Source organism: Callospermophilus lateralis, chromosome 11, assembly GCF_048772815.1.
Source record: "Callospermophilus lateralis isolate mCalLat2 chromosome 11, mCalLat2.hap1, whole genome shotgun sequence".
Classification (NCBI taxonomy): domain Eukaryota; kingdom Metazoa; phylum Chordata; class Mammalia; order Rodentia; family Sciuridae; genus Callospermophilus; species Callospermophilus lateralis.
Genome location: NC_135315.1, coordinates 54,854,328 through 54,869,308, shown reverse-complemented (window position 1 = coordinate 54,869,308; position 14,981 = coordinate 54,854,328). Strand labels below are relative to the sequence as shown.

The window sequence follows — 14,981 nt, the reverse complement described above, 5'->3', positions numbered from 1 at the left end:
AGCACTCTGTGTCTCAAGGAGAAAAAATAGCAACTTGGAATTCAAAACTTGGCAAATTAATTGTTACTTCAGTTAAAAAAAAAAAGGCATTTCCAGACTTCTACTATTCAGACAATTTACCTCTCTCTCTTAAGTTTTTTGAGAAAGTTTCTTGAGGATAAACCATAGAAGAATTAAAGAAGAAACCCACTTTACGCATCCTGAATATAAAATTCTGTACTGGGAATTATCCTTAAATTCTAACCACAAAGCATGCACGTGGCAGGTATTTACGTGTGTGCATGTGTGAGTATGTATGTGTGTGTGTGGAGAGTGTGTGTGTGTCTATGAGTGTGAGTGTGTTTGTGTGTGTGACTGGAGAAGGCTGGAAGGGCTTTAACAGCAAATGGGGAGGAATTTTCTTGCTCTGAGTGAACCTGCATATTAGGGACAGGTGATGGCCCTTGTCCTCTGGTATTAGCAGGGACAGTTCACATGCTCTTGATGTTAATAGGCACATGAATAAGCAAAGGATGGAGAGGAGGTGGTTAAAAGCAAGAATATATATATTTTTCCACTAGAAAATATTTTGGCAGAACAGAAGTGCCTCCCTAAGGTAGCCAAGGATTTTAAACATATTCTTATTGCTTTCACAGGTTGAGTGGGCTCATCATGTGAATGTCGGCTACTGAAAAGGTATAAACATTTTGAAAACATCCCCTTTGCACCAAATGTTCTTTTAGTTAAACTAGCTTGAGTAGAGAGTCTCAAAAATTCTCTTGTTATACTTTCCTGGGAGAGACTGAAGAACATGAAATTATTGGGAGGTCTTTTCCTCCCAGAAATCTGGAATGGGGATATCATGGTATTTTACCCTTGGTGTTCTTTGAGGAGGAACTGCTATGGAGATTATCACCTGTTTTAAATAAATGTTCCATGAACATCTGGATTTACAAAGCAAGTATTTTAGAGATCAGCTGCTTTACCAAAACTAATATTATTATTATTATTAGTGCTGGGGATCAAGCTCATGGCTTCACATATGCTAGGAAAGTGCTCTACCACTGAGCTACATCCCCAGTCCCAAAGTATCTTTCAAAAATAGAGATTGGTGGCAAGGATTTTCGAATTAGAGACATTAGTCACATGTTTTCAATTAACAATCAATAAGCCCACGCCACATGAGGCATGCCGCACGTCTACAATCCTGCTTTTGACAATTTGTAAGACCTGCTTTATCGTCATGACAAATGTGCAGCAAGCATCTCATTTGCCTGGAATGCAGGTGTAGAAATTAAATATCCAGAAAATTGTTTGGATTGAAGTTGATTACGGGAGCGACTGAATTCTTGCGTGCAGTAGACATGCATGTGATAGAAAGTGTGCGAGGCAAAGGAGGGCAGGAGAGGCAGAGGGGCAGCAGCGAGACCTCAGGCTGTTCCTGCTGCTCCCTCTGTCCTGGGCAGGTCTGGCTTCAAGCTTTACTTGTGCAATATCCTTTAATCCTCACAACAATCCAGTGAAGCCAGTTCTATTACTGTGTCCATTTTACTTTAGGAAACTTTAGTTTGGGCATTCTGAAGACACCACCAGTAAATATCACAGCTTGGTTTGGAATTAAAGTCTATTGATGAACATATTTTTAATTGCTGTGCTATCCCCAGGATTCTAATGTCTATCTTTTACTTTTGAAGTTTTCATTTTCATGGTCAAGGTGAAGTTCAAGGGGACTCCTCTCTAAAATAGATGTGAACCCAAGATCACCATCCCCTTCCCCCAGTGCTGGGTGAAGCAGATATGCTAGTGCTACCTATGTGATGTTTAATATAGCTAATGACCCTTATAGTTTTATAGTTTTGGACAATGGAACACCCCCCGAAATCACAGAATACTGCTTGCTTTTTTTCTCTTTTTCTCCAGTACTAGGGATTGAATCCAGGGGTGCTCTACCACTGAGATACATCCTAAGACCAGCTCTTATTATTTCTTTTATTTGGAGACCATGTGTCACTGAGTTTCCCAAGCTGGACTTGAACTTGTGATCCTCCTGCCTCGGCCTCCTGAGCCACTGGGATTACAGGTGTGTGCCACCATGCCCAGCTATACTGCTTGCTTTTAAAAGCATCTATAAAACAATGCAGATAGCATAAGACATGTCCACACTGCTGAGTGTGAGACCGACACTGTTGGCCAGAAATGAAGCTAATTAGGTACCAAAGGTGAAGCAAGGTGGCTAAAACCTACATTTCAAAGGGGATGAGGAGGAAAGAATCTTGAAGTCTTAACTTTTTTCTCTTAACTATCAAATGTGCAAAAAATATTAAATTCACTTTAACATTTAACATGGTTAATAAGAGAACAGTCAGCTCCATGATAATACTGTGTGTCTATGATATATCTACCTATCTGCCGCCCTTTCTTTCTTCAGAGAAAAAGGAAAAAATCTTTTGAGACCAGAATTGTAAGCCAGTGGTTCAGGGGATTTGTCTTGTTTGGCCTAAAAGATGTTAGAAAAAGAAATATAAAAAGTTGCCTCTGTTGACAAATGAAATTTTGTTTAAAAAAGGGGGGGGGCTGGGTTGTGGCTCAGCGGTAGAGCGCTCGTCTAGCATGCGCGAGGCCCTGGGTTTGATCCTCAGCACCATATAAAAATAAATAAACAAAATAAAGGTATTTTGTACAACTACAACTAAAAAAAATAAATATTAAAAAAGGGGGGGGGTGTTTCCTATTTCCCCTTAGATATCATTTTAGGCACTGGATCATGGCCAGAGAATGGTGTTTGAGAGGCTGCACTGTTTGCAATGGGGTGAAGAAGGGGCTGGGGTCCACTCACAGCAATCTTGGCTTTGATGGCCGCCAGCTTCTCCTGAGCAGCTGTGAGCTCCGAGGTGGCTTTGCTTAAAGCCTGGCGCTTGGGTTCCACATCACAGAACACCTCATAGAACCTCACAATGTTGATGACCCAAGAGCAGAGGCCCGAAGCTGCGTAGGACTTGGTGGCCACGAACTCAGGATTGAACTCAGGGTCTTGCAGATATGGTCTGATGGCTTTGAGGCAATTCTCGTGAATGTTCTCCTTGTCAAAGTGGATCAGGGAATCCAGGAAGCTGTCCACTTTGGTCATGGTGACCTTAGCAGCCTTCCAGCTCCGGTCCTTGGGCACCTTGCCCCCTGGGGCCATGAGCACCATCACTGCGGCACTGACGTTGCTGACAGCTGGAGGTGGGGAACCAAATGACTTCAGCTCTGTCAGGTTGGTCTGAGAAAAGAGAAGGAGGTCATTAGAGGGAAAAACGAATGAGTTTTCTTTGTCCTCTTGGCCACTAATGGAGTTAGGCTGGGGAGCAATCAATCTGAATGGGCTGCTTTGAAGCCTGCAGCAGCCCTCTGAATTTTAAATATCATGACTCATCAAAAGGAAACCAAAGCTACTCCCCAGTGACTTCAGACTTCCCTGAATGGTTAGACGGGGACTCAGCTATGTTCTTTCAATGCTTTAACTGACTCTCAGCCCCATTAGAAACACACAATTATTTCACATTCAGCTGAAAAACTATAGGGATGCCAACATACTCTGAAATATGCAGCATGACATGAATAAAAGATAAGGTTATTATAAATTAATTTCCACCCCGGATTGAAGAGAATAGCACTGAAACTCAACTAATTTTTTTTTTCTTTAATTAAACTGCTTTGTTCCATGAGCTCGTTCTAACTACTCTTGACTGTCCTGATAGCAAAGTGGCATTTTTTTTCTGCCAAGAAATAATTCAGACAGAAAGCCAGGCACGGCTCCTGAGTCAGCTGCCCCTGCCGGGTCTCAGGTTTGTCCTTTGTTCCAAGTCTCACTTGCTCTGGAGAGGTGTGGCTAAAAGGACTGACCTTGGCAAATCACTTAAACTTTCCGGGACTTGATGCCCTCGTGTGTAAATTGGGGTCAGGGGCACCCACTAATTCATGTATAAAATTGTGTTCTAAATGCTCATGAAGTTGATGTGAGACTCTCTGTGATATTCCACGGGAAGCCCAGGAATGAAACCACTCGCTTATGGGGGAAGATCTTGATTTCAGAGATGAAAGCCTTTTCCGAATTTATTCAAGGTGCACTTGAACCTGGAAGTCCACCAGTGAAGGGGGCTATTTCTAGCTCCTAATGGAAAGACTGAGGAAGATGCTCCTTTTGTTCCTGAACTGTTTTCACATGTGGTTATGACTCCCCGGCAGGGGCAGAAATGAAGGATGGCATAGGTGTGAGAGGGATGCTAGCACACCTGTGGTGGTAGCCTCCATGGAGGTGAGAGAGGGCAAAGGGAGAAAATAGGAACAGGCAGAAATAAGAAATGGCATCATTTAAAAATTAATGCTCTGGGCATGATGGTGCATGCTTGTAAACCCCAGTGGCCTGGGAGGCTGAGGCAGGAGGATCGTGAGTTCAAAGCCAGCCTCAGCAACTTAATGGGACGCTGTTGGAAGGAAGGAAGGAAGGAAGGAAGGAAGGAAGGAAGGAAGGAAGGAAGGAAGGAAGGGCTGGGGATATAGCTCCGTGGTTGAGTGCCCCTGGGTTCAATCCCAAGTACAAAAACCAACAACAAACAAAAAACCCTAAGAAATGATCTGAACATGGATTCTCAAGACAATAACAATGGGGCAGGCAGCAATGATACTACTAATAGAAGCCCAAGGTTGGCAGAGACATTTCTCAAGAGGCCACCATCGAGTGTGCAAACGTTGGGCAGCCTTGGTTCCACTCCTGTCCTAGGGCTATTACTTTAGCTGTGGCCTTGACTGCTTTTCTCCAGGTACCTGCCTAATTAATTTGTCCTTTCCCCCCAATTTTCTCAAACTTCTCAGGATGGTCCACATTCACCTTCTTTAACACCAACTGCTACCTTCTGCCTTCTACCGCTGGTCCTCACCAGCTGCCCGGCCTCGGGGCTCCTCCATGCTGTGCTCCACATTTTTCTTTTTTATTCCACAGCATCTGTCATGCTGTATCCCTTCGTGTAAATTACCTCTTCCTTATGCTGATGGTGTCTTGCCTCTGCTAGAATATGAGCATCCTAGAGACACAGCTCTTCTTTTTTTTTCCTGCCTAGTCCACTAAAGGCAGTCCATAAATCTTCATTGAGTGAATAAATAAATAAACAAATGTACATCCAGAGTCATTCACAGGACAAAAATTTAATAAGTGCCCAGTACTGTTTTATGGGATGAAGATACTTAGAACACAAGAAAGGAAAAGTCCTTTTACTTATTCAGCTGGGGGAGATGGTTAAACAAAGAGATAATCTTTGATATTTTTGACAGTGAGAAGATAAACAAACCAGGGCTAATGGATAGAGACTACTTGGAGGGTGATGATACCATGTTAGCTAAGAAGGTAGGTCTGCAGAGGCCTCTTGGAGAACCTGACTTTCCAGCTGGGAGCTAAAAGATAGGAGCAAAGCAGTTCTAGAGAGATCTGCAGGACTATTCCAGGCTGCTGAGTCAGCAATGGAGAGGTCAGAGGCAAGAAGGCACTGGGCCATGATGTAGGGGTCAGAGGAGTCAGGAGATTGGTGGAGATGAAACTGAAGGTGCAATCAGGGCCAGACCATGGGGACCAGGCACCATGGGAAGAGTTAGGATTTTATTCTAATTTCAGCAGGCAGCCACTTGGAGGCCTTAGACAGCAAATGAAATTATCTGCTTTACGCTTTAAGAGGGTCACAAGAGAAAATTACAACATATCTAGCTTTGCAGATCTTTATTGCTTTGGTTTATGATTCTAGATTCTGGCAGCAATTCGAACAAAAACAGGTCAGAATGCTCCCTGACTGCACCAGTGGGTTTTGTTTACAGCCAGAGAAAAGGAGGTGACCTACAGAAAGCAGAAAGAAGTGAGGTACAGAGACGGCGCCACAGGTTACAGCTTGACCTTGGCCTTATTGGAACCTGCTTTGAACAGTGGGTCCTTGGTTGGCTGAAACTCTGCTGAGGGGATGGGTTAAGACGTGGTCATTCATTACAAGAGGAGGTTGTAGACTCTCTTCACTTCAAGATAGGCTTCAGTTCACTCTGTATGGAGAAACCTTTAGGCCAAATTTAAAATATGTTCAGAGGCATATTTTAATGAACAATTAATAACTTATGAATGTTATTAATTATTTTTTTATAAAGTGTGATTTTTAAATAAGCAATGTACTTTTCTCTCTTACAGGTACATAATTGATTGGGCCAACTTCCTAAAGGTCAAACTTAATTCAGTTTAACCAGAGTGTGTTGTAGTGTGGGGGACAGGGCTGGGGTGTGCCTGCACTGTCAAGGGAAGCTGCTTTAGTCATTTACGAAGGAGACTGAAGAGGGCTTGGTCCAGGTTTTTCCCCAGTGCACGTGATGAGAAATGATTGGAACTGGAACCCATTTGGGGTAGTATAGTCAGAGCTTACTGCTAGGCTCAACAAGAAGTGAATAAAATTCTTCAGCAGGATTTTTTTCATCCTTCAGATGGATGAACCCAATTTATACAAAACAAATCGAATCTCAGGAAACCTAGGTCATTTCCAAAAATTTACCTCATGCAGGATGCTTTGATGAATGTGATTCTATATACAGCTGTGTGAAAAATCTTAGAGTCATTTTTTTTTAAAGATAATAATATTCCTGGAAGTGGATTGGTTGGGTCCAAATGCAGAAACATTTTTAGCATTCCTTGTGTATACCATCAAGTTATTTCCCAGAAATTTCAATGACAAGTGCTCAAGAGAGCCTGACACATGCCCATTCTTTTCAATATTTAATTTGATAAGTTGAAAATGATATCACAACATTGGTTTAATTAATTTACATATCTATATAGTCATGTACGCACACCCAGACACATGCATATCCCTGTTTATGTTAACCTTCTTTTTCATGCAAAGCATCTTGAACATTTTAATGTTATTAATTATTTTTATAAAGTGTGATTTAAGATATGAAATGCAGTTTTCTCTCTTACAGGTACATAATTGGCTCAACTTCCTATTGTTTCACATTTAATAGTTGATTAAAGGATATTAACTTTTAATGATATTAGAGACAAAAACCAAAAATCCAAACTGGACTTCAATTAGATTTGTATTTGACTTATGAATAAATTGGGGGAAACAGTGGCATCCTTATGAAATTGAATCTTTCAGTATACAAACTTGGCATATGTTTATTCACATTTTTTTAATCCACTAAGGATGTGCAGTTTTCTTCACAGTTTCAACAGATTTCCTTACACTTATTTGGACCCTGTGTTTTGGTTGTTACTTTGAAAATACATTTTCCAAATGGCTTTTGTGGATATTACGGAAGCTATTACATTTTGTAATCTCTTTTGTAATAAGCCCTTAACCTTTCACATTTATTTACTATATTTTATAACATGTATGAAGAATAAGACATTTATCTGCTATTGCATAAGATTCATAGGATTGATATTTTTTTCATTTATTATTGCATTGTTTAGGAATCTAGGATAGATTTTTTTTAGTAACAGTAGAGAGGGGGGCAACCACAGTGTCTTTTCTATGTCAATGGGAGTGTCTCTAGTGGCCTACTATTAAATAGGATGTTTTGCCCTTGGATTGGGATTGATTGCCTTCTGTTAGCAAAAAAAATCTAATTATCCTTTTATCCCTACTTTACTAAGAGCTTTAATAAGCAGTGAATATTGAACTGTGTTAAATACCGTTTTGACATTTCTCGGACTAAAAAGCTTTTCTCCCTTGCCGTATACTGGATAAACCTTTCTGGTTGCTGGCAAATGGGTGTTTGAACACATTGCCAAAGTTGACGGACTGGTATTTTGTATGCACATACCTTATACCATCATTCATAAATTAATCTGAGGCTGTGTCTATCACTTTTAGTATTGAGCTGCTCACCTTAAGGAGAACTTGAGAAGTTCTGCAGGGAAGAAGTTTGTCTATTATCCTAGCATTCCCCAAATGAATAGATTATAAAATCTATGTTTATGTTACTTGTTAGGTTAAAAGACAAAGAACAGACTGGGAGAAAATACACACACACACACACACACACACACACACACACACACACTCACACACCAAGGAATTAATTGGAAACATTTGTAAAGAATAACTGTAAATCAATAGCAAGAAGAGAAACAATCTCAAAAGAAATGGGCAAAGAACCTGAACAATTGATGAACCAAAGAAGGTCTAAATATTTGGAAAGATTCTTGGTCTGTTTAGATTGAAACCATTTAAAATTAAAGTATTATTTATACAGCTTTCTCTGGCTTCTGTAGCAAATTACCACAAATGTAGCAATTCAAAACAACCTAGAGTTATCAGTGTGCGGTTCTGGAGGTCAGAAGTTCTACAGTCAAGGTGTTGGCAGGACTGGTTCTTTCTGAAGGCTCTAAGGGTCAATCCATCCCATGTCTCTGCCAGTTACTAGATACTGTTGCTCCTTGGCTTATGGCCCCATAACACTCCAACTTTCCACTCCTTCTATCATCAGTCACCTTCCGTCTCTCTCTTTTGCAGACCCTGTGATTACAGTTAGAGCTCTCACAATAATCCAGGATAATCTCCCTACCTCATGGCCTTTCACTTCATTATATCTGCAAAATCATATCTGCCATATACAGTAACATTCCTATGTTCTTTGGATTAGGATGTGGCTCTCTGGGGGAGAGGCATTATTCAGTCTGCCACTTTGTTCTACCAAACAGTTGTACTTATTTGGCCCAGAGAAATACTTGCACTTATGCAATTAAGGTATATGTACCGAGATATTTGTCTCAGGAGGAAGCCCTACAAACTCAATGAAAAATGAATGAATACAATACAGTACAATTATAACATGGAATACTACTTGCAATAAATAAACGAGGTTTCAACATAGGTACTCACAAGAAATGACCTTGTTTCAAGAGAGAAAATAACTTTCCACATATAAGTGAGTTCATGCAACATTTTTCTTTCTGTCTGGCTTATTTCACTTGGCATAATATTCTTCAGGTTTAACCATTTTCTCACAATATAGCAGCATCTCTTTCTTTTTAAAGGCCAAGTAGTAATCCATTGTATGTGTTACATTTTCATTTCATATCTCTCTCTCTCTCTCATACACACACACACACACACACACACACACAAACACATACATACACACACACAAAAAATGTTATACTACAAGATAAGCTGTTCGATTTGTTAATTTTCTTGACTATAGTAATTATTCACTATGTATACCAAATCATCATGTTTATACCCTAAACATATACAATAAATAAACAAGAGAAAGTAAGTTGGTAGCATCTATTTGCATTTAAAATATGGTATATTTTATATAATGTATATATGGTATGTATGCATTTGTTCAAATGTAAATGCATAGAAAAATTGTTGAATTAGATACACCCAAATTATCTTCTGGGAAAAAACTGGGGCTGGAGTAGAAAATGAGAGTGACTTCATATTTGACCCTATATAGCCTATAGTATTTGAATTATTTTTAACAATAAAAATGCCGTTACATATTATGTGTGTAATAAAAATAAATTTGCTATAAAAATGCATGGGAAATAGAAAATTACAAGTAATTTTGTGGAGGGAGAAAAGGCCATGACATTGCAAGATATACCATTCCTAAACTAAGGCAGGAAAAAAAAACAACTATGGAATTTATTTCAGTTTAGCTATAAAAGCAATATAAAACTGCTGAGATGGAGACAGAATGTGCAGAGACGTAGTACCCGCCTCTGGATTTACAGGTATTCTTTATGTATGAGCTAAAAATTTATAGTTAACTTTGAAAATAATGAGCAAACAGGGAAATGGTCCTTAAATACCAAAGTTCTGTGAGTGCAGAAGGGTTTGTGGTGTCCTGGAGTCTGTGGGATCATGAAGCAAAATATGTCCTTATGACATGTTGTACACTCAGGTCCATTCTACTCCATCAAAAAAAGAAGTGCTATTTGAGACTCTGTTATGGTCTGGGTACGAGGTGCCCCCAATGAGCTCCTGGGGAGGCAGAAATATTCCGAGGCACAATGATCACATTATGGAGGGCTGTAACCTAATCAGATCATCCTAGTTTGACTTGATGCACTGGGTGGCGACTGTAGGCAGGTAGGACATGGCTGGAGGAGGTAGGTCACTGGAAGAATTCCTCTCCCCAACCCCTGCCAATTCTGTTTCCAGTCCCCACCATAAGCCCGGCAGAGTTCCTCTACTGGGCTCTTCCCAGGATATGCTGGCCTCACCTGGAGCTCAGAGCAATTCAGTAGACTCTCTATGGACTGAGACCTCTAGAAACTGAGAGCCCCAAATAAACTTTCCCTTCTCTAAGCTGTTGTTGTTGGTCATGGTGACCAAAAGCTAACTAAAACAGAATCATTAATAGGTTGCCCACCTGCAGATTGTGAACACTGGCCTACAGTTAAACTTCTTGGTGATGTCATGGGACTATTAAGGATGGTCGACTCACCCTCAGAACCCTCACCTGGGGACTTCACTTTATATTTATTTATTTAAAATTTTGAGACAGGGTCTCATTAAGTTGCTCAAGTTGGCCTCAACCTTGAGATCCTCCTGCCTCAGCCTTCCAAAAAGCTGGGGTTACCGATGTGGACCGCTGTGCTTGACTTTCAGGACCCCATTTTTGTACCCACCACTCAGATACACTGCAAAGATTGTTCCTTTCTGGAGTGTTCTTTTCTACTGCCTCCATCTAGTAAAATATTCATCCAATAGTAACTGATTAATTAACTGTGTCTTCTTTATTTCCTACCTGGCCAGGCAGTTCACTCTGCCCTCTTCTTTGCTGTCAAGTCATTGAAAATGTTTAATTTTTATTTCTGTTAGGTAATGCCTGCACAGGTTTGTAAACTCTACTGGAGCTGCAAGTCTTAGAACAAAACACCTCCCCAGCTTTAGCTCCCAGAAATCACCCCGTAATTTATTCCATGATTACCTCCAGATTTTATGCATTACTGATAGAGAAAACGTTTAGATTGCTGTTAAAAACATTTTAACATTATCAAGTGACTTAGTACTCTAGAAAATGAATACTTTATTATTTTTTGACTTCATTTTTCTCTCAATGTCTTCCTCTATTGTAGTTATGTCACAGTTTTAGTTAAGTTAGCATTGAGTGTGATTATAAGTATTGCATCAGGCTAGCAGGATCTCAGTACCTAAGGCCAGAAAGGAGATCACAAAAAAACTACAGGCCAATATCTTTAATGAACATAGATGCAAAAGTCCTCCACAAAATACTAGTAATCCAGATTCATCAAAAGGATCACTCAGCATGATCAAGTGGATGAAAGAATGGTATTTGCAGATTAATATAAATGTGATAGAATGCACTAACAGAATGAAAGACAAATCATTTGATCATTTCAGATGCAGAAAAAGCATTTACCAAAGTCAACATTCTTTTAGGATTAAGACACTCAGCAAATTAGGCGTGGAATGAATGGATTTCAATACAATATATTGAATATAATATATAATTGAATACAATATATTCAATACAATATATAATAAGTCAAGAGTTAATACACTTAATGGAGAAAAAGTGGAATCCTTTTCTCTATGATTCAGAAGACAAAAATACTCATTCTTGACACTTCTATTCAACATAGTATTGGAAGTCATTGGAAGGCAATAAGGCAAGAGAGAAATAAAAGGAATGCAAATAAAAAAGGAAGAAATGAAATTATTGCTGTTTGCTGCTTGCATGATCTTACATATAGAAATCCTAAAGTTTCCACTGGAAAAAAAAACACCTGTTAGAATCCAAAAACAAATTTAGTCAATTTATAGGATTACAAAATCCACAGTCAGAATCAGTAGCATCTCTCCACACCAAAGAATGAGCTTTTTCAAGAGGAAATCAAGGCAATAATCCCATCTACAATGACTACAACAAAACGAAATCCTAGAAATAAATTTAACCAAGGTGAAAGAATCAAAAACACCAATACATACTTGTTTATGGACTGGAAGAATTAATATTTTTAAAAAGCTACCCAATGTGATCTGTAGATTCAATGCAACCCTTTCTGATATTCCAATGTAACTTTCATAGACATAAATTCAATTCATATGGACTATCTCTCTCTCTCTCTCTCTCTCTCTCTCTCTCTCTCTCACACACACACACACACACACACACACCCCAAATAGCAAAGACAATTATAAGCAAAAAGAACAAATCTGGACACATCACAATATGTGATTTTTTCTCTAATGCTAGGGATTGAATTCAGGGCTTTGTGCATACTAGGCAAGCACCCCACCACTGAACTAGATCCCCAGGTCTTTTTATGTTATTTTGAGACAGAGTCTCACTAAATTGCCCAGGCTTGTCTGGAACTTGTAATCCTCCTGCTTCAGTCTCTCCAGTAGGTGAGATTATAATTGTGCCTCTCTGTACCTAGCTCACAATATCTGATTTTAAACAATACTACAAAGTTATAGTAATTAAACACCATAGGTCTGGCATAAAAATAGATCTGGTGAATGGAACAGAATAGAGCCCCCAAATGAACCTACGTATGTACAGTCAATTAAATTTAAACGAAATGTCAAGGAAATACAATGGGAAAATATAGTCTGTTTAATAAGTGGCATGGAAAAAACTGGATATCTCTAGGCAGAAGAATAAAGTTAGGCCCCTATAGCATACCACATTAAAAAAAAGTCAACTCAAATGGATTCAAATCTTTAAAATAAGACCTGAAACTATAAATTTCCTACAAGAAAACATAGGAGAGAAATGTACAATGTACTGTTCTGGGCAATGATTTTTTTTTTTTTCAGATTGGACTCCAGAAGCATAGAAACCAAAAGCACAAGTGGATCAATTGGATTACATTGAAATAAACTTTAAATAAAAAAAGAAACAACAAAACAAGGAGACAGCCAGTGATTGAATGAAGATATTTGCAATCCAACTGAGGAATATTAAGTCTGAAACATGTGAGGAACTCAAGAGAAAGAAAATAGTCCAATTAACAAATGGTCAGGGTCCTGAGGGGGTGGCTCAATGGTAGAGCACTTGGTTCATCCCCCAGAATCTCCAAACCAAAACAAAAGACAGAGGGGAAAAGACATGGGCAAAGGACATGAATAGACATTTCTCAAAAAGACCAACATGAGTGGCTAAGAGGTACAAGGGGAAAACAAACAAACAACCCCCCCCCAAAAAAAAAGACAAGCTCAATGTCACTAATCATCAGGCAGATTGAGATTAAACCCACAGTGAGGTATCATCCATACCTATTAGAATGGCTACTATAGAAAAGATGAAAAACAAGTGCTGGTGGGTGTTATGGGCTCTACGGGCAAGGACCAAACAGACTCCATTTTACCCTGGGACTCCATACCATGTAAGAAATGCTTCTCCCATGGGAAAGCCCCGTCTCTGTACCCATTAATTGTCACCTAGCATAACATACTTGGAAACACAAAATGGCAATTCTTATACAATATAAAATTGTTCTCTTTGGTTTCCCTTTTCCTTGGGCAATGTACCTTGTCAGAGATTGACTGTCTAGACGTTAGTAACCATTCTCTAACATATACTGAACTAGGGTTATTTTGACCCTCTTCCCTTCTGCTTGCTTGCTGCTATGCCAACCTGGAAAGTCCCTTGAGAAATACCAAGGCACCCATTGCATTGTCTCGCTAATTGCTCAGTTCAGCTTCTATACCTGCTTGCTTGCAGCTACGTCAACCTAGATGTGGTTTTTGCCTTTAAATATTCTAAAATGCTCAGGCTCTGGGCTCTTCCTTGCAGAGACAGTTATGGGTCCTGAGAGGAGCAGTCACCTACCAGCCTGCTAAATAAAGACTCTTCCATTTGGACAAAACTGGGACTTGGTGTGTTTTCTGAGTGACCTGCCCCACAACAGTGAGGAGACGGAGAACAGGGAGCCCTTGCATACTGTCAGTGGGAGTGTAAATCAGAATAGACATCATGGAAAATAGAATTGCCAGATGATCCAGTAATGCTACTCTGGGTATTTACTCTAGGACTTCAAACCAGTCTGCAAAGAGGTATCCACACTCCTGGGGTTTGTGGCAGCATTTGTTACACCAGATAAGATATGGAATCAACCTCAGGACCCAAGTGTCTATCACTGGATGAATGCTTAAAGAAAATGTGATGTGTCAAACTCTCGACAGGGGGAATACATCTGAGTTTTTTGAGGTCTACTGCACAGTGTGGTGAATATATTTAATAATTAAGTACCATGTATTTTGATACCACTAAAGGAATAAATTTCAAATCCTCTCATAAAAAGTGTTAAGTATTTGAGGTGATGGATACGCTAACTAGCTTGATTCCATCATCCCACATTGAATTAAAAAATCATAACATCACTTCATACCCCATAAATATGGGCAATTATAATTTGTCAATATACAATAAAGACAAATAATAATTGAAAAGATTACTCAGACTGCTCTAATGGGCAAAGACAGCACTGGAGCAAGGGTGGACACAGACTTATGAAGAAGCTGTTAACAGCCCAAGGAAGAGATGATTGATGGTGGCTAGGACCAAGTGGCAGCGGTAGAGATGATATAAAGCATTCAAATTCTGGATATACTTTGAAATTGGTCAAGTTTGTTAATAGATTGTATAGGAGTGTGAGATAAACAGCACATTAATTCCTTTTTCTTTTCTGTGTCATAGGGATCAAGAACTTCAATGACTTGCAGGGCATGGTGCCATGTGCCTAAATCCCAACAACTTGGGAGGCTGAGGGAGGTGGAGTTTGAGGCCAGCCTCAGCAACTTAGCAAGGCCCTAAACAACTTTGTGAGATCCTGTCTCAAAACACAAAGTAAAAAGGGCTGAAAAGGATGGAAGGAAAAAGGCACACTCATATATTGCTGGTGGGACTGCCAATTGGTGCCACCACTCTGGAAAGTGGCATGGAGATTCCTCAGAAAACTTGGAATGGAACCACCATTTGACCCAGCTATCTCACACCTCAGT

The 14,981-nt window shown here is 39.6% G+C and overlaps 1 protein-coding gene across 1 annotated transcript in view; it reads right to left on the bottom strand.

The window, feature by feature from the left end:
• The window catches only part of Dnah9 (dynein axonemal heavy chain 9), a 328,584-nt gene that overhangs the window by 89,389 nt on the left and 224,214 nt on the right, over positions 1-14,981 (bottom strand). The window contains exon 50 of the mRNA XM_076870265.1: positions 2,816-3,241. Within this exon, the coding sequence (XP_076726380.1) occupies positions 2,816-3,241 (426 nt within the window). The remainder of the gene's footprint in view (positions 1-2,815; positions 3,242-14,981) is intronic.